The sequence below is a fragment of the Bombus pascuorum genome, chromosome 3, assembly GCF_905332965.1.
Source record: "Bombus pascuorum chromosome 3, iyBomPasc1.1, whole genome shotgun sequence".
NCBI lineage: Eukaryota > Metazoa > Arthropoda > Insecta > Hymenoptera > Apidae > Bombus > Bombus pascuorum.
Window position 1 is genome coordinate 5,015,119 of NC_083490.1, and position 19,847 is coordinate 5,034,965.

Consider the following 19,847-nt stretch of genomic DNA (forward strand, 5'->3'; position numbering starts at 1 on the left):
TGCAAATACGTTGTATCTTGATTCAGTATAAAATGATAGTGATATATAGATCATTTATATTTACAGCTGGAATCTAACGAACGTACTTGTTCAATTGTGACAAAGTGGAAATTTGCTTCTTTCTATCTGCGAGATAATTGACAATATCGTACATTCCGATAGGATGAAAAATGGGGAAAAATGTAATTTATTCGTTATTATTATTGCCTTTGGTGAATATAGGCAGGTGTAAAAGCTCTCAATGAGCTGGCGTCGAACTCGATTGTCAATTTTCAACGAGTTACGTAATAAACATTGCCTTTGTGCATCGTTTGTAAAATAAATATTAAATATTAATGTCTCTTGCGCGAGCGAACGTTAAAGTCGTTACAAGAAATGTAATTATTAAACATACTACGTACTTTGGATCGTGAAAAGCATTTCCTAACTTAAATGGAACTGTACAAATTTTCGCTCTTATTCAAGATTAATCTTGTATCTTTTGTCACAAAGTTCACTAACTTGGACCAACTGTTATGACTTTAAATATTCCCATAATACTTTTTACTTATCTTTTTTACAACCAAGAAATATCTCTTATCTTTCTCTTGGATATCGACTTAAAAAAGCCCATTAGCCACTGTTTACGTCTACTATCAATATCGAATTATCAAACTTCACAACTAAGACTAATGATGTAAAGGAACAGGCAAAGATTTATCCTGAGAGTCTTAAAATATCAAATCTATTAAGACAGTAGCTGTGATACCCATTCGAGAACATTGTTTAAGACGAAGAACCAAAGGAATATGAAAAAACATTGCTCGTCCTAATTTCCAAATTTTCAAATCAGAACGATTTTGGAAACTTTAAAAAACACTAAATTCAGAGGATTTTCGGTATCTATTCGAGAACGTTCCCTGAAGGGAGACAGAATCGTCCGTTCTAAAATTTCCTGAACGTGTAAATTAATTCGCTTCCTTCCGACAGGTGTGAAAACTTTGAACGATGAAATTCAGGATGCTCGCAATATCCATTCCAGAACATCCCGCAAGATAATCGTTCTGTCGCTGTTATCCGCTCGATTATCGCGTGGAAATCGGACCTCCGCATCGCGGGCCGCCATTCTTTTCAGCCGCCGATCTCGCGCCGTTTCATTAATTCCGTCGACAGCGTTAACTTCTGTTTTATTGCGTGAAACTGAGCGAGGAAAGAAAGGTGCATTTAACTTGGTGGCTTTAACTTGGCGCATTTTATCCGCCACGTTCGCTGCTCGTACCGGCGAGCTTCCGGAAGTGCTCGAATAAGCTCACTGGAATTATTATCGAGCCAGAGAGAAGAATCCGACGGAGGAACGCGAAAGCACGAAAAAAGAAAGATATAGAACAGACTGAGGAACGTCTCGACTCCATTTTTTCCCCTCTTTCTTCTTCGTCTTCGTTCCTCTTCTCTTCTTTTATTTTTTCCTCTCCGTTCAAGTCGAGCTAGAGTTTCTTGAAATACCAGTACGATATTCCTTCGTGAACTCGTGCGAATAATTGAGAGAGATTCCCATCGTCTCGTCCTTGTCGCAGAACAGCCTCAACGACGCATTAGCCCGGCTAATGGGAAATTTTTCGAGCTCGGACAAATCCTGCAATGCATTCACGTTTTTCGGTGAGCATCCGGTTTTCCGGATTCGACGTCACGCGGAATAATATCGACGCGGAGGACTCTTTATTTTTGCTAGAGATCGAAAGCTTCCTTTTGTAATTGTCGATAGAGGCGCGACCTCTTTTCGCCGATTTCTCGCTTCTGCAGAATTGTTTGCTGTCGAGGGTGGGAAAACGGGAACGAAAGTTTCACGGTACAGCGACGATCATTTTAGCACATGCGAAAGTTGCAGATATTTCGTCAGCAAGCGACGCAACGTAGAACACGAGAAGAACGCTGGATATTTAAAACCGATGGAGTAAAAGTAAGTGGAATTTAAAAACCGCTCTTCCGCAAAATATACCGCCGAACGTACACTTAGATTCCCGTTCGAGTTTTCCATTCAGTTGGATTAAAACAATCTTTATCTTGTAATTAATTTTCACCTCCATTTGTAAATTGCACTGCACTCAAACGGTTCACGACCCATCCCAAAAACCTTCCATTAATCAGTGCTCAATTATGAATCACGGCGAAGTCTCGCAAACCATTCAAGAACACGTCTATTTCCAAATCAAATTACCGAAATCGTGAGTTCCACTCGAACTTCGCCATTCATTCGCAAACATCCTTGCTTTAGCTCGAGATCATTCTAACGTCTCATAGTTACGCTCACGAACGCACATATTTCAAAATCCTAATCTATTAGCAGATTGCGAATAGTCGCGCGATTACATTTATATAGGTGTACAAATGTAAATACGAAGAATCGTTCGCGCAAATGCAGGAATACATGAAACACGAGAAACAAGCTATCCAAACTATTCTAAACTTAATTTCAAACATAAATTTTTCACTTAAATTTATTTAACTTTCGAACGTTTAGAGTAAAACACATTTTTGTTTTAGGTAGTTTCCATTCTTTATCCATGCCTTTAAAAATATGAATTCGCATAAATATCTACACAGTCTATTTAGGATAAAATTATCGATCGATAGATAAAGTTTCTGAAAGATGGACAAACGAGTCGATTTATTAGAGTTACCTCTATGATGCTGATGCAGATCATAAGGTAGGGCGGTCGTATCCGGAAGTTGGGCTTCCGGGGCGGTAGCGGGTGCCTGGGCGTCGGTCTAGGCGTGATCTCGTCATCCTTTGTCTTCTTGTACGAGGAGGTGACGATGATCGGCGATTCCGGGGAATAGGGCGAGCCGGGTCCGGAATATGTGGTGTCGGTGCAATCCGACGAGATCGTCGACAGTGTTGGAGAGTTCTCCAGCAGAGCTGCCTCAACGTCCATGATGGCCTGGTCTGCAAAAAGAGATCACCAACTCCTGTTAATCATAGAACCAGAGAGATCTCTCTTGGATAATTTAATGGTTAAAATGAATTGAATAGAATTAGTTAAAATAAGCTAATACATTCTGATCCGGAGGATGACATTTCAAACGATAAAGAGATATTTGTCCTGAATTTTCTGAATTCGATGATCGAAAATTAAGGTTATCGGTTGGGAGAATAATTAAAATCGATATAATTGTGGTATTTTAAATATCGACAGAGTATTTGGTTCAGAAATGAAAACACGAATGATTTTTTAAACAAAAAGGTAGAAATTGAAATATTTCATTATTTTGATTCGAAGTGGCATTTTGAATATTAGTAAAACGAAAAGCCTCACGCGAGAGAAACAGAGAGGAAGACGAAACGATGGTAGAAAAATAACTACGTTTCGCCAGACTGAATCGCCGTTCGATCATTGTCCCGTTATTGCGATAATCTCGTCGCAAGCTCGACTAATCGTAATTTATGAACCACTGCCTTTCTTCACTTATCGTGCTTTCTTTTTACCCACGATTCTTACTTTTCCCGATAAATGCTTCTATGAAAATTGGAAAACGTAAAAGAAGAAGAAGAGGAAATTGCAAGCAAAATCGAATCGACGTGACTGGGATGAATATCGATTAAACAAAGCTCGTTTCGAGACGAAAAGGATCGGAGAGGAGAATAGAAAGGCGAAAGCAATGGAATATATAATTAGTACGAATAGGCTATCTAGACGAATAGTTAGAAGCGAATGGTTCCCTAAAGTCGCTTTAATTCAAGCCACACTTTATTGCTCGCCAGCTAGTAGGCATTAATTTGCGCGCGGTTTTAAGTATAGCGCTCCCGTATTTCAACATTTTGGTCTTCTTGTTGGAACTATCGTCTTCGATAAATTTCCGAGCTCCTGACTCTGCCAAGCGGCATTATAGGGGACGGTGTTTTATGTACTGCGGATACTTACAAATTTATGGTGAATTTAAACGTGCAAACACGTAGAAGAATGTATGTAATACGTGAGAATATTCAAAATTAGAAATGGATTTTCCATTAATAATCTTATAAGTAGATTAACACAACCGAATAGAGATTTGTTTAGTCAACGTTGATATATTTGTCGGTTAATTAACCGAAGTAAACCTAAACGCGAAGCTACCATTTGCTACCATAAATAACTTTTCTCATGAATATCTAACATCGGTAGTAATTCCATTATAGAAAATCCTACGATAGAATCTTTCCGAAAATCCCAAGTTGTTCTAATTAACCAAAGAAACATCAAGTACTAGATTGCCCATAAAAAGAGAGAACATCGAGCAGCATTTTCGACCCTCAAAGCATTTTCCACGGTCTCGCCTTTCGCAACGACCTTCTCGCGCCATTCCAACCCTCGGCCTCGCAACGGTTCACTCCAGCATCGTTCACTCTTTAATCCAGCCACGGTTGCGACGCATTCATTTGTCCACAGGTTCACGAGGTACAGGGACGTAGTTGCGGAGGACAGAGGTTCGTTTTGTGGAAAGCGAAGCGAGAGACAGAGAGCCATAGTGACACAGAGAACCACGCCGCCGACTAGAAAGGAGCAAAGAGGGAAGAGTGGCGAGAACAGGAGACAGAGACGAGAACTTTCGCCGGGGTCAATCCTGGTGATCCCTTTGTCCGTTCCAGCAGCGGTCTTTGTTCGGCCAGTGTTGTCGAGCCACCATAGAATTTGCCTCTGAATTATTGGGGCTCATAGTCGAAACCAGACGATTTCGCCCGTTTCACAGCCCTTCTGCCTCTGTCTCTTCCTCTGTATATACCCATGGCTTCGAGTGGAGTCGAGTCGAATCCTATCGATCTTTGACTACGAAGATCACGGAGATACACCACCCGCACAACGTTCGGAATCATTTTCTCATTTGCGAGGTTGAGAATCGCAGTGATGCAAAGTCGCTGCTGTAATATATTTTGTAAAATAGCGTTCTGTATTTGTCGCAATAGAAAATTCGTTATATCCCTTCGTTATATTTCCCTGTCGTTTGAGGGAAAAGGCATATCGCTCAATTCTATATATAAATAGAAAACTAGAGAAAAACGATACTAGGTATGCTTATTTTTATTTTATTTTTAAAACGCGAAATGACAGTGGATCGATAATTTCATCTATTTTATCCTCGATTCTAACTGGACGTTTTAACGTTTTCTCTTAAATGTGTTAGAAGAAGCTTTATCGTGTTTATCTCTTGCGGTCTTCGAATACGCCTCTTCTTTGATCTTTCTATTTCAATATGATGTTTAACACGCAGATACGATCATCGACAATCGCCAGAAACTCAAACTTGCAGGAAAACGAAGATTCACTGGCGTATATTGCTTAAATCAACGTCTACCCACCCTTCCTCATCCTCTGTCGCCCTATTTCCTCGCTTCGGACTAACTCGACCACGAGCCAACGTGTGACACCACGTTTGATGTTCATTATTGCAACGACCGATCGTTTTGTTTCGTTGATAAATGATCTCGTTGCGGTGGTATAGCGCGATTCTCACCCTCTCCAGCTTTGGTAAATGAGAGAGAGAGAGAGAGAGAGAGAGAGAGAGAGAGAGAGAGAGAGAGAGAGAGAGGGAAATTGTGCACCGTCGCAGGTTGTATTGTTGTACTTCTTTTTTCTTTCCCCCTCTTTGTCGCGTTAATCGCGCAGGTTTCATTTTGTTCGACCACTCGACGAATGCGAAACGTAGTTTTTTAACATTCAGTAGCCTTGAATTTTAATTCCTGGTTATTTCACGGTACACCTGCTTCCATTATTTGTTTCATCCCATTTCTTTTCTTCGCTTTTTCACCCTGGTGTTTCGCCTTTTTTCGGCATAATGTTTTCGCTCACGTGACGTTATAACGACGTTAATACGTGATTATGAGACACTGTGCCTGGTAACATGGAACAAATTGAAACGTCTAATGGCCATGTTTCATCATACCGTGTTTTACGTGTGTTTTACGTGGTTGTTCGAGCGTGCAATAAATCTGGCAGGTTATTTTTGTTCGCCGAGATATGTGGAACATTTGATATAATGTTTTACTTGTTAGAGGTTTTATTGTATCAAATCTTTTTCTACCTGAAACTTGTCGCGATTCTATAAAATTTTCATACTTCGTTAAATCGAAATTAGCAGTATTAAACATATTTTTAAATACCTTCTTCCTTTAGCTCTACCATTTTGTTAATAAACACCTGGTTCTTCTATCGTGTCTTTAGATCAACGTGATTTTCTTCCATCGATGTTTCTTTTTCTCTTCCTCTTCCTCTTACCATATTTTGTAATGTGCGAGCGAATTTATCATCGGATTTATTAAAAGATGTATGTCATTACGACGATCCTAGATACATGTATCTATATGACACGTGTATAATAGCAAAAATATTTCAGAAAAATTCTAGCCAAGAAAAAGAAACGAGGTAGAAAAATTGAAGCGGTAAAAAGAGAGTAAAAGATAAGACGATTCGACCGAGGTTTCTCGACGAGGAGAGTTCATCGTTCGGATGAAGCATCGACGTGTCCGACGCGAGCGTGTAGTTGTCCGCGCGTAATTAACGTAACGGCCGTCCAGCCACGCAAATCAAACCTACACGCACAACGTACGAGGAGCGGCGTAATTAAGGCCTCTCCCAGGCTGCACGAAGAACAATGCGACTCCACCCGCGTACATCACGCGTCAATGACCGCGACGTGCTTGATCACCGATAATCGACCACGTCCAAGTCGTTCCAACTGCCCTTTCACGCGTGACGACCGGCCTCTTCCTCTCTGTTGCTACAACCTGCGAGGATTCTTCCTTTTATCCCGATGCTCTGTTATCCTTTGTCCTTTCTTTCATCTTCCACGTTCTTTGAGTTCGAAACGGTGAATAATAACGTACAATATTCTTTTTATTCTGTCTTTTGCTTTCTTCGATAGCAATGGAGGTTTTTCAAGTAGCTAATCTACATAGCTTGTTTCAACGAAACGAGGTATTTCGTAAGTGGATGATTTTTAATGGTTTTAAGAATATTTTGTGATTTCCGTTATTTTTTTCTTTTTTTTTCCTGCTAAGATTAATATCGTTCAGATTTATTTTGAGAATGTCGAGCTTCTCTTTTTTTATTCTTCGATGGTAACGAGGTCTTTTTTTTAATAATTTGCGTAGTTTGTTGACGGAGTGAAGCGTTCTGCGTGAACTGGACCATCTGTAAGCGTTTGAAGAATATGTTTGCGATATTTAACACTTCTGCCATGATAGGATTAATATCTGTTGGGTTTGTCTAAGAAACATCGAGGAGGATTCTTCGATGATGGTTTACGTACGATACTTTTCTAGATTTTTCTACATTTCGGAGGCCTTTTGTATTTTTAGAATATGTACCTATCGGCGTACGATGTTTCAGTCGATTTGGAGCTAATTATTTCACTCGAGTTTCCAAATTGAAGGTGGTTCAGAGTACTTTTTGTAACCGACTCGAAGATGGTTGGGGATCGTCACCGAGGAAGCGAGTCATTCTCGAGTTCTACTTCAAAAGAGATTCGTTGTTGTTCGTTGTTAAAGAGCTGTTTGAGAAAGTGTTATATCAAAAGAGACTTGTTCATCGTTACTTTCTACGAAATACTTAAGTCTTACTATTTCGTTTATTCATTCACGTAAGTAAATACTTTCGTACAAATACCACGTATTTCACTGTCACGAAATTTTGCATGGTTTATCTGAATTTCTTGTCTCGAGGATAATATCCGTAACTCCCACGTGGCATATAGTTTCAATTCAACAATGGCCTGTTACGTTTTTAGGACAAAAGTTGCGTTAAACTACTTTTCAGTTCGTGAATTATTTTGTTTTCTATTCAACACACAGGTATCGCAGCAGTGAAAATGCTTCGTTTAAATAGCTGCTAAAAAGACAAATTGTAAATTAAAGGGTTAGGCTACTCCAAAAATATTCTAATTAATTATCCGAATACGAGCGAGTTATTTAAAATGCACACAAATCTAGAAACTTATTCGTTTTAGAACGTGAAAGTTCGTTCGATTTAGAGCATGGTAAAACTTCTCAGTTGCTAGAGGCTTTAAACAAACAAAGAATTTCTCGATACTTTTCTACTTTAAAGTCTGCAGACGCTAGGATTTTGGTCAGCGGACTTTAATATAGAAGGTGAGCAAGACGATGAATAATACTTTCGGAAAGTAACCGCTAGAGCGAAGTTACGACTTTGGCGAAGTTTAGCAATTCATGAGGAACAGAGGGCAAACCGATCTATGGACGCTTCTAAAATGAACGTTTCTAAAACCACCGAGTGTTTTCTATATAAACCTGTCATTATCACATGGTAATTTCAAAACTCCAGCAAATTAAATGGATCATAGGAGTTGTAACTTTTTCTGTAACTTAAAAGTTCGTAGAGAGTCGCGCGAGTATCGCTAAGAAGAGTATCGCTTTCTGTAAGAAATTTTATACTTTAACTGTTAGCAGTTTTAGTGTCAATTTTTTCGCAGATTAAACGATTAAGTTGATCGTTTGATGAAGTTGATCGATCAGTTTAGCTGCCGTGTGACTTTATCCAGTACAATTTTTCATTCAATATTTGTCAAATAAATTCTGTTAACACGTTGACTGTCATGCCAATTTGATATATTTTTTTCCTTGCGAGTCACGATAGATTGAAATATACCGCGCCAATTCAATTTTAGAAAAATATTATACTAGTCGTTCGCATTGTTACGAATCTTCTATTCCACGAAATTTATGTTGCTTTAATCATTCTAAAAGATACAGCAACGCCAAACATCGACGACCATCGTGGCAAGTGTCACAGGTCAAATTTTACTAACTATGCGTTAAGTTAAAATTCCAAGCGCCTTATCACGTGTAACCGTCCGGGTAGCATTCGGTCACTCTAACCGCTCTTAGAAATATATGATAAGTACGACCAAAGGCCTTCTCTCACTGCAACGAATAAAGAATATAAATACTCCCTTCAAAATTATCCAAGTTAGTCTGAATAAATCTATCTTCTGAAAAAGTCTATCTTCGCGAACCGCAAATACTATTTTATTGTACAAATTGAGTGAAAATAAAGAATTCGATCTCCTGTTCTGAAATCGACAAGTTTTTTTTATTTTAATCAATTGTTGAATTTTTTACGCGACACAAACAACGTGTTAATTTAATCGATCGATTTCATCGAAAGAACGAGGATCGATCTGGGAAAACCGACGGGAGCTCAATGAGAACCGAAGAAACTACAAATAACGGGATCATTAATTATGCCAGCAGCTCGAGCAGCGTGGGGATACACACGATTGGCTCATTAATTTTCAGCAACGTTCCTATCGACTTTCTGTCACGAAGCCTTTGCAGCGCCGAAATGCTTTAGTCGAAACGACGACAACCGCAAATCAAAATCGTGATCGTGCACAAAGGCTAAATAATTTCCAATTTTAAACCAATTCTTTCCGTATCCTTGTTTCGTCTATTATAAATGAGTGAATGCGAAAATTAAAAATTATAACACCATATATTTTAACGAACCTCTGAATGAATCGTTCGAGTATTTTAATTAAAGAATTATTCGAATTAATAAATGCCCCTGGTAGGCTGTTGAATATTCCGAATCTTCGGACAACAAATTCCGAGTTATTCGAAATCGTCCTATTACGAGACTTACTCTGTATGGACCAAGAAAAAGTTTGTCGAAATTATTTGCAAGAATGACTAATTAATTTATCAATTGCAGCGAAAGCACGGAGATTATATTCGCGGAAGAATTTCTGTAAGAAAACTCGTCTATATATTTAGCAAAAAGTTTTGCGAACAAAAATCTCGTTTACATAGAATTCCCCCAAAAATGAAGATTAGGTATAAGAAATTTCCGTGTATGACCGTTCTATGTGAAAAGAAGGATTCTTTTAAAGAATTTAATTTTATTTATACCTTTTTTTCTTTTTTCCTCCTTAAATATAACTTGCAATTTTTTCGAAGCTTTTCAAAGTATTTCGAATACATCAGGTAGATGGATGATTTATAGGAACATAAATTGATACCTCGCGAAACCACGATTACCGATGGGAATTGGGAGGCTTGCGGAAGTTGGACGTGACCCGGTTCGCGGGCAGTTTTAGTTTTAGGACTTGTTTGATTTAGGAATTTCCTAGCTGTCGGAAATTTTGAGGATCCGGCTAGTTGGAAGTATTCGTCAGAATTTTTGAAACACTTTCACGAGTTTCTTAATTTTTCCTAGAAGCGGTGCTATTGTTTCTTCAATTTCTAATTCGTATCACTTACATTCGCGCTCTTTAAATAGTCATTCGAATAATCACAATCGCTAAATACGTTCTTTGTAGGACAATTGGACAAAAGTACGCATAAACCCTGGAGCGCAATTATAAAATACTACGGACATATCACAATGAAAAATTTATGTACGAATTCCATCTTTTTTATTCGATATTTTTTCCTCTGCACGCGCGAAAGCATTTTCCCCTGAAATTTTGTACAATCGTTTACCTTTGCCAGTGTTTCATCATCCCTCGGCGATTTTCGCAATGAACGATGATGATTAATCGGAGGACGGTGGCCGATAATTGATCGCGCGAATGAGCGATTAAATAAACGAGCGGTCTGCACGTTGGAAAACCTCATCCGACAATTTCCACTCAACGTGTTTCGATTTGCCTCGAGCTTACACTCCGGTACTTTAGCCCATCTCTCCATTAATTTTTCCATTTTTCCTGGTGCACGCGATCTTTCGTGTCCAGTGACACGAACCCTTCGAATAGACTGGCTTCCCTCTATTTTGCTCGTGAGATCGTTTCCAGAATTTAACAGGATGACTTTCAGTTGCCAGTTGGATTCTCCAATGGGGCTTCCTTTGGTTTCGCGGTTAGAATGGAATTTAGATGGTTGTTTAACGATCGTTACAGAAGTTAGTTTTCATCATTGAAACTGATAATGATAAAAATTGATGTTCCTAGAAATTCGTTGGAAGATCCAGTTTAACAAATTCTTCACTTTAAAAATAACTCGCCTCACAGAGATATACCGATGGATATATCCTAATTGATAGATTATAATGCACGTGTTATCTATATACTTGTAATCTTCTTGATTTAGTGATAATACACGAGAATCGCAAGAAAAGGTGTTATATAGAAATAGCAAAATTTTTATTGGAAAAGATAGTAGATGATTTTTGACATGATGAGTTTGATGGTATTAACTGAATTTGAAATATTAAAATTGCATTAAAATAGTACGCCTTAGGTTATATTACGATCGTAAGATCGTAAGATTCATAGAAAAGTTCTTAAAAATTTATTAAGAAATCCAGGAGTTAAGTGTTAGATAATTAATGTATGTAAGTGTTTATTGTCAATCTCGAAAGATCTGTTTCATCACGATTGATATCTGAATATCCAAATTGGACGTCCAAATTCACTTATGTGTGATAAATGTGTAGTTAAAAAAGAAAGAGAAAAAGAAACAGTAAAGCGATAATAAAAAATGTTACTTATATCTACTAGGAAAAATTAACTGGACCGTGGAACGAGCAAGCTGCTGACACTCGATATCTCGACGTCGTGATTTTTCCCGTTCGATTGATCCTCCGGTACGCGCAAATTTCAAACACTCACGAAGTGGAACACCGGTCCAGTTCATGCTCCACTTCAGCCCACTCGCTAATCGAGTTCAGCTCAGTCTATCGTGATCGAAACCGCGTTCCGTAATTCAAGCAATTTTAACCAATTTTAGCCTGTTTCTGGCATGGACCAAGAGCAATCACTTCGATCCCAATTTTCGTCCGTAGTGAAAAAGAGTCCACTTAGCCCGATATATGTGCATTATATTCGTCTCCTAGGGATATCCTAATGGATATCCTAATCGATAGATTATGTGCACGGGCTCTGTTACGTATAGTATCTGTAATCTTCTAGATATTTTTTAAATGAAGTATCACTTACGCGGCAGGTTCGATGAAAAAGTGAGACAATTTTTAATCGGAAATAATTTTAATGTTTGAAAAATATTAAGAATATATTAAAATAAAGCCTTGTACCTACTTGCGAAATAATTAGAAATTCTTTGATCATCGAATAATGGAGAATGACTAACTGGATTATTGCAGAAACTAGATAGATACGACGTTCACGTCTATTTTCCTTTTTGGAAAAAATATCTTTCCCACTGAGTCCTTCGTATATGATATTTTTACATTACTGTTTACAAGTGGGATTTCAAGATGTAAAATAATGCCATAGCAGGCACTGCGGCAAACCAATATTGCATCGTTGTACTGGATATGCTTGTATATATATAACTACGATATATGTAGGTCGTAAAATCTATCAATATTCAAGGAAATATGACAGGAATATGGGCGGCCAGGAACTTGAATCTCGGCTAAGGGCATACGAAGAAATTTGTAATGTACGTAGAAAGAGAATTGTTAAATTGTGTTTGTATAATAACACGTACAATATCATACACGTACGATGAGGTTTTAAAGAATTTATAGAATTTAATAATTTGTATGTTGATATAAACGTAACGTACTGTGTCTCGTGTTACGCATTACGCGATGATTTACCAATTTTCGCCTGTTTCTACCTCCCCGACACAAATGTTACTTCAGCTCTGATTGTCAAGCACAAATACCAAGAGAAATGCACATATCCCATGTACATATGTATACACGACAAACACCGATTGATCAGAGTCACCATGGTCCTCTATGTGGCACAACTTTGTGGGTTCAATTTTAGGTTATTTCACCTGGTTAGATTATTGTTCGCTGAGTTTAGTTCTAATTGTCGGGTACAAATATGACTGGAAATTGTCGTGTTCCACGGTATATCGCGTAAGTGTGACAAACACTGCCGGAGTCTATGTTAATTGATGTATATACATGTACATGTTATACTACTTGTTTGGTAGAGTTTTCAGTGTTACAGCCAATTACATTCCGTACAGACAAAACGATACTAACGGATTTCATCTATTATATACCAGGTTCGTAAGCATGTATTTTGGAGATTCGTAATTGTTGTTTATAACTTCCTCAATTCAGCTGAATTGAATAAAAGGGAATAGCACGGGGAATTGTCGTTATGGCGACAAGCATCGAGATCCTGAGAATTTCTAGTCTTTTTAATCGATCAAAATCGTATGAATTATCGTTAAATTATTATTAAAATTTAGGCTATAACGATATTAGATTGTGCGTTGCGACAGAATTAATTGTGATTCAGAATAATTAGGTTCAATAGGGATATCCACAAGTCTTTAATTAATTTAAAAATATGCAATTCATAAATCACGGTTACTACTCGTCCTATTCTCAGGATCGTTGTAATGTTATTGATTTTCTGTCAAAGATTGCTTGCAATTCGAATCACAGTAGTCAAGATTAATAAAACAGCTTAGACATATTGTAACTTTCAATTTCAGAAGCTAAAATTGATAAGAAATATACAAATTCCGTGCTGTCCAACCGTCGTAGGTAAAATTGGATCCAAAAGATCCTAAATTTCGTATCCTTCAACTACAGTACCCCAATATAACGAGAGAATTCACGAATTCCGTAAGCTCTATTAATTCCAGTAATCGAAATGAAGGAGAAAAATTCGCAAATGTTCCACAAAACGCGACTAAACCGACTGAACATTCGAATTTTGTTGCTTGCACACAATTTGCTCGATTTCCAAATTCGATTACGCTCACACCCTATCAAGATGCCATCGACCACAGGCACACTAAACCATTCTGCCATCCTTCATCAGCCCGCAACAAACGCCAACTATCAAGTAAACTGAAACTAACGCAGAATTTCCGTACAAAAGAGACCTATCAAAGACAAAACTGGGACAGTATTACGTAAAGCGGAAATAGACGATGAACGCGCCTTATCGACCCGCGATCGAGCGTCTACTGAAAGAGAGGCTTTTTCAAATCGAGCCATTCACGTTAGCACAAATCGTGTTCAACGACTGTAAAACACGTGAAAATCGTTGGCCATCGCTTGGTCTTTTACATAAATTATGTAACGGCGACCCAAGGTTGCAGCAGAAATAGCAACGAGCTTCTAACGCGATCAATCGAGTTTATCTACCAGTTCAACTTGACCTGCTACTATCGCAAAATTACTCTAGGTCGTCCTCGAATTGAGGACGACTGGTTAGAGGGAAATTAAACGGTTCAACCACGACCGGAAGTCCGTGGGTGTCCTCGTGCCCGGTTCCAATTCGTCTCGCGATGGGATCTAAGGAATTTCCAGAGGAAATTTGCGAATTTTATGAAATTTTTGGGTATTTGAAAAATTTCGAATTTTTCATGCGTGTTTTGAGAAAATCTTAAAAGATATTAGGTATTATTTTTTTCCGTTCTAGCAAAATTCTAAAAGCCACGTAGGATTCATTTAACAAATACTTCTTTCGACTTGGAGCATAAGAACGAATAATGGAAGGAAAAAAGAAACAATTTAACGAATTCCATATTCCTGCTATATACGTTCTAACAATAACAGCATTGAAATGTTCGTTAATTCAATGTCGATGTCAATCATTCCTGCAAATTCCATTATATCGCGAAATACAATTGCAGAAATACAATCCAATTAACATAACTAATTAACTTCAAAGTCAAATATTTTCTCGTTTATCGTACCTATTTCAATTGTTCGACTGTAAATCTCGCTATATATCCACGTAGCAACCACACAGAAGCACATAAGGCCAACGTTTCGGTAGAAAAGGAACCTAGACTTTTTTACACGAACCTATTTACACAGGGCCATTTATTTCACCATTTTTCTAACTTCCACGGAAGCTTGGTCAAATATTTGATCCGTAAATATTTATCGCGCAAATATCGCAGCTGCTAATATATATCGTGGCACGTTTCGTCAAAGATAACAAATTTTTGTTGAGACCTATAAATCGCAGATAAATGATACTTAAGTCAAAGTCTGGTCGTTGAGTCTAACGAGTCTATCAAGACTTTCAAGAGTTCTAAGCTTCGAACTATGTTCGAAACGACTCGAATTTGTCGCCACATGTACTATACGTTGCGACTCGAAGCGACTCGAAATGTTCCAGACAGAGTTACGCGGAATTACAATAGAATTATTGCATAAATTATAATAACAAAGTAATTCAATTACATTGCATTCGTAATGCGAATTACGTGTAATTCGTAATTCAGACCTCTCGTTCAATTACATTACAAAGGAACTGGTAATTGCAATTGAAGTACTGTATCAAAGAACAAACGAATAATGTAATTGAAAGATACAAACACGAGATGGAACCGTGTATGAATTGGACGTGACATATACATAGACGTGGAAAATTTAAATATTTATAAAATATTTATCTCGCTTCTTCAGAGTTCCGAGATGTAATTCAATTACATTGTACTTTATTTGCATTGTAATTCAATTGCACTCAGTATTTAGCAATTGTATCGATAGAAAAGTTTGAATTACATAATGTATAGTAATTTGATTATTGCATGTAATTAAATTAAATTGAAAATATATAATTTACAGTGTAATTTAATTAGCACAGCTGTAGTTTCAGACCCCATCACTATTTGCACAGCCAGCCATAAGTATAATATTCTGCATCATGAAGAACATGTGATGTTATTAAAATAATAGATATACAGAAAATAAATAGCTAGAAAATAAAATCAGAAAAATCCATTTGACTTATATTAAATATCAATAGGTACCCTAATATTTACGACCGATACTTTACCTAAGTACCTGTATGTGAATCGACCTATAGTCTCTATAGTCTCATGGCTTTCTCGCTCGGTCAACCTTGCCTCGAGGGCCCACGCGCGTCTGTAAATCGTGATTGCGCGGGATTAGAGCGACATTACGTTTATTAAATTATTCCGACTCGGTTGTAATCAAGGGAAGGCTGCGTCTCTTGCCACGAAACATTGTTTCATCAAAGTAATGAAAGGTTTAATGAATATTTCAAAGCAGACTGTCCCCTGTTTCAGTTTTCACGACTCCGCCGCTATGGTTATATTTTTGTACGGATTACTTCCACTCGTTTATCTTCGAATCAAATCCTCCCGGCCAGGCGAATCTTCCGTTTCGCGAGTGCTTGCTTTAGTTTCGTCGAATGGAACAAATTTTGTCACTCGTTGGAAAATTGTTGTGCTAAGGCAAATATCTAGATTCATTCTACGTTCAATGTTATTCTCAGACTCTACTGTGTCCAAATATCCCGCTGTTCTTCTCTTCCCTGCGATTTACTGTCCAACGTTTGGGGCCAACGTTCCCAAAAACAGATAGCTTTCAAATGCGAGGGATTTTAGAGAATTCGAAATCTAGAAAACACCCCGATTTAATGGGAATCGCGATACATTGCCAGATTGCTTGGATTAATTGGATTAATTGGAAAGTGCGTGACATATTTGATAGTTTAAAGGGGCTTCCGAATGGACATGTTTCAAATGCGGCGAATTCGTATAAGGAGAAACGTATTTCCTGTTATGGGGCTTTCTATCGTATTCGTGTGCTGCAAATAGTAAAGAAACGAAGGAACGACTCGACGAAAGTTGACGACGGAATAATTTATCGACTAGGTGGATCGAACGTTCCCGAATTCTCTCGAGTCGCAATCCAGCGATGCTTTCCCTTGGGATGGGTCGACCTTTCGGCCAGATAAGATCGTTGCCAGTCGCGTTGCATTAAATCACGATGGGACCGGCGCAATTGCGGCCCGCTTTCCACTCTACTTGTTTTCTGGCTCGCCGTTGCACACGAGCGAACTCGATTCCCTTCGATCTGTCATCTTAACTGCCGCGAGGAACTCGCTGGCTATCCTAGACGCTGCTGCTCCGCTATGTTTCTTTCCCCCATAGCGAAAAATGTGCGGAGAAACACGCGACCTACCGCCTAGCAATTACGCTCGAACGAGCCATGCTTCGTGTAATTCGCTTTCAGCAAGTTCGACTTAATGGACGATGAAATTCCAGCCGTAACATGCTACTTTTGAAATACATTGTGGTATTCTGGTTTCTGTTTTGGAAGATTGAAAAGTGGCGGAAAAATAAGGGATGTTAATAATTGACGAACCAATAGCACGTATAATTCTTTTAATATCTAGATTTCTCTTTCTGTTTGTTATACATTTTTGAATATATTGTGGTCTCGCGAATTCGGGCAATTCAGTCATTTGTTCGAAAGGATTTAACGAGAAACATCCTTCAAATGGCTCGAGTGAGATTTTGAGAGTATCCGAGAATTTTCTATTCGGTGTGAAAATTATTTGAAAGTCTTTAAATTTATTCAGTTTCATTATAGTTTCAATTCATAAGGTTGTTGTTGTAAGGGCTGCTGTAAGATTTATGCGTTTTCTCGCATTAATGAATTCTTCTCGAGCAGCTGAAGTTTTCTTCGTTCCTTGAGGAATATTTTTAAAGGAATACGTAATATTTGTATTTATTAACGATATCTGTTACTTTCTTATTTATTTGGTTTCGTCGTTGCGTGCGTCTGTAGAGTTTGAAATTATAACTGTTACGTAATGGGCTATTCTTTAAATTGATGGTTTAATCTTTAATCTCACCCACGTTAAATATGTTATAATACACTCAAAGGAAAACCAGGATCTTTGAGGGTTGCAGACGAACATCTTACCTACAGCTACGACACAAGCCACTTTCGACCTTCCATTTACTACTGTGCTCTGTATCTTGGATACATGAATTTTCGACGGTTTTATATTACACCCTCTATTCACTCTACTTATTCATCAAGAATTAAAGTGGGATTTTTATAACTCTTAGCCGCACCCTATAGAATTTTCAGACATTATTCGCAATATTCTTCAGCTTATATATACATAAATCACAAGCACGCTTTAAACTCAGTAAAAATTTCATTTAGCTTGCCAGTGGAATTTAAACATCAACAAAGCACCTGCGAATTTTAAAACAAACCTAACTTAATATTCTATGACAATTTAAATTCCTACCCTCTAAATTAAATTTCTTCTCTTATATATATTTAATTATCTTAAACTTAAAAGAATTGTGAATTTTCCAACCGTTCCATTTTTACATATTGTTCCTTTTCCTTTTCTTCTGCAAATGCATTGTGTACGCGTTCTCGAAGAGAAATTAATTCGAAAGTTTTACGATCGATCGCCGGAAGCGCAACGCTTCCATCGCGTTCACCCAATTTCCCGCGGCTTTACGTCACGAAATAAGGGAAACGGGCGACGTTTACCCAACGTACGATCGTTCAACAGTAATGGACCGGTCATTGAAACACAGGACCACTCGTTAACTTTCGACGTTTTATCGCGAATATACGGTCTACCCCGTTCGCCAACTTTCCTGCAGGGGCGTCACGTAACTCCAGCGACGTTTTCAAAGCCCTTCACAACCTCCATATACCATCCATCTCGAAACTTGATCCTCCATCCTCCAAGTCGTTATATGTTGCGATTTTTCCATGTAACCGATCGTTCAACATCTTTTCAATTTCATAGTTGGCTGTGTCGTAGATTATTTAGTTGCTCTCCTAGACATTCGTATTTGTTAGAGAAGTTTCTAAATGATTTTGAGAGATTGTAATTATTGAGATATGTACAACTTTGTGTGCTAGAATAGATTGGCCGCGTAGTAGTGACACACGTATGCGAATACGAGTGTGTGGAAGTATGTGTGTCTCGAAAAACAGACGAATGTAACTGTTCCGTTGGCAGTGTGGTATGGAAGATGGTGAGACAAAGAGAGTGCTGAGACGCGTGCAAATGTATATCGACGAAGATCCTGGAAATCGTTTATTATATAAATCTAAAACTGTTTTAATATGAATTCTAAGTGTAACCTTAGTGTTCCTTTACTTGTATTTCGGCAATTAAGATCCACAATTCTCAACAGTATTAACCATTTATATCGTGTTTTGTATATTTATTATCTATACATGTTATATACTATATAAAACGATTGTTACATCATATTCGCAAAAAGCAGCTTTTCCATTTATTTACAGTTACTTAGACAGTGACGTCGAGTCGCTTTCGATCGATACGCACAAAATAAATATTTAGAAAAAGGATGAGAGTTAGATTATCGTTAGCTGAATTTGAAGAGAACGAAACAATGTTTTATAAGTTGCTAATGAGAGGCAGCGTTACAGGTCGGAATTGTCAAGTTTGTACAACGTCGTTCGTCCTGTTTGTGCATTCCCTTGTGCAAAGGTGCATGACGACGCTGCACTATTCGCAAACACGCGGCTACACAGCGTTTATTCCTGTACCTTTGCTGTCATCGATCATAGCACGGCAGCCATTGTTACTCTGGACCTCTTCTTCCCGAGTTGGAACACGACTTTTGCGCGTGCAATGAAAACACACATAAAACGAATGTTTCCGAGAGTAAAAGCCAACTTGAGATGAGTTGTTGGAGCATGAATTTTCGGGTATAGTTAGGGGATTGTTGCGAGGCCGTTGAATGATCGAGGAACTTGCCTTTCGTGCGATGTATCGAAGTTTTATCGCTTGGTAAATTTATCTGCTGGAGTTGTAGGTTTCTGGTATCCTCTGTACATTTAATTCCATCTTTTATCGCAGGAATTTCTTTCTTCTTTAATACGTTTTACCGTTTCCTCTTACTTGCTAAATTGTTTTTATTTATCGAATATCTTTTTACTACGCCAACTTCTTTTTCGTGTTTGCACCGTATTTTCTAATTGAACTACGCTCTTTCACCGTTCTTAACGATTACTTCTTTTCTACACCTATGTTTCGCTATTCTGTTACGCTTTTATCGTTGAAATTGCGTCAGAATCCCATGTCGATATCTTGCTTGAAAAATAGTAATATAATAAAAAATAAAAGACCGCTATTCACACGCTGTGTATCGATATTCTTCCCTA

General features: G+C 38.0%; 1 protein-coding gene across 4 annotated transcripts in view; it reads right to left on the reverse strand.

Moving 5' to 3' along the window:
• The window catches only part of LOC132905308 (protein rhomboid), a 179,463-nt gene that overhangs the window by 15,738 nt on the left and 143,878 nt on the right, over positions 1–19,847 (reverse strand). For all 4 annotated transcript variants that reach the window (XM_060956473.1, XM_060956474.1, XM_060956475.1 and 1 more), the window contains one exon: positions 2,658–2,923. In XM_060956473.1, the coding sequence (XP_060812456.1) occupies positions 2,658–2,912 (255 nt within the window). In that variant the 5' untranslated portion in view covers positions 2,913–2,923. The remainder of the gene's footprint in view (positions 1–2,657; positions 2,924–19,847) is intronic.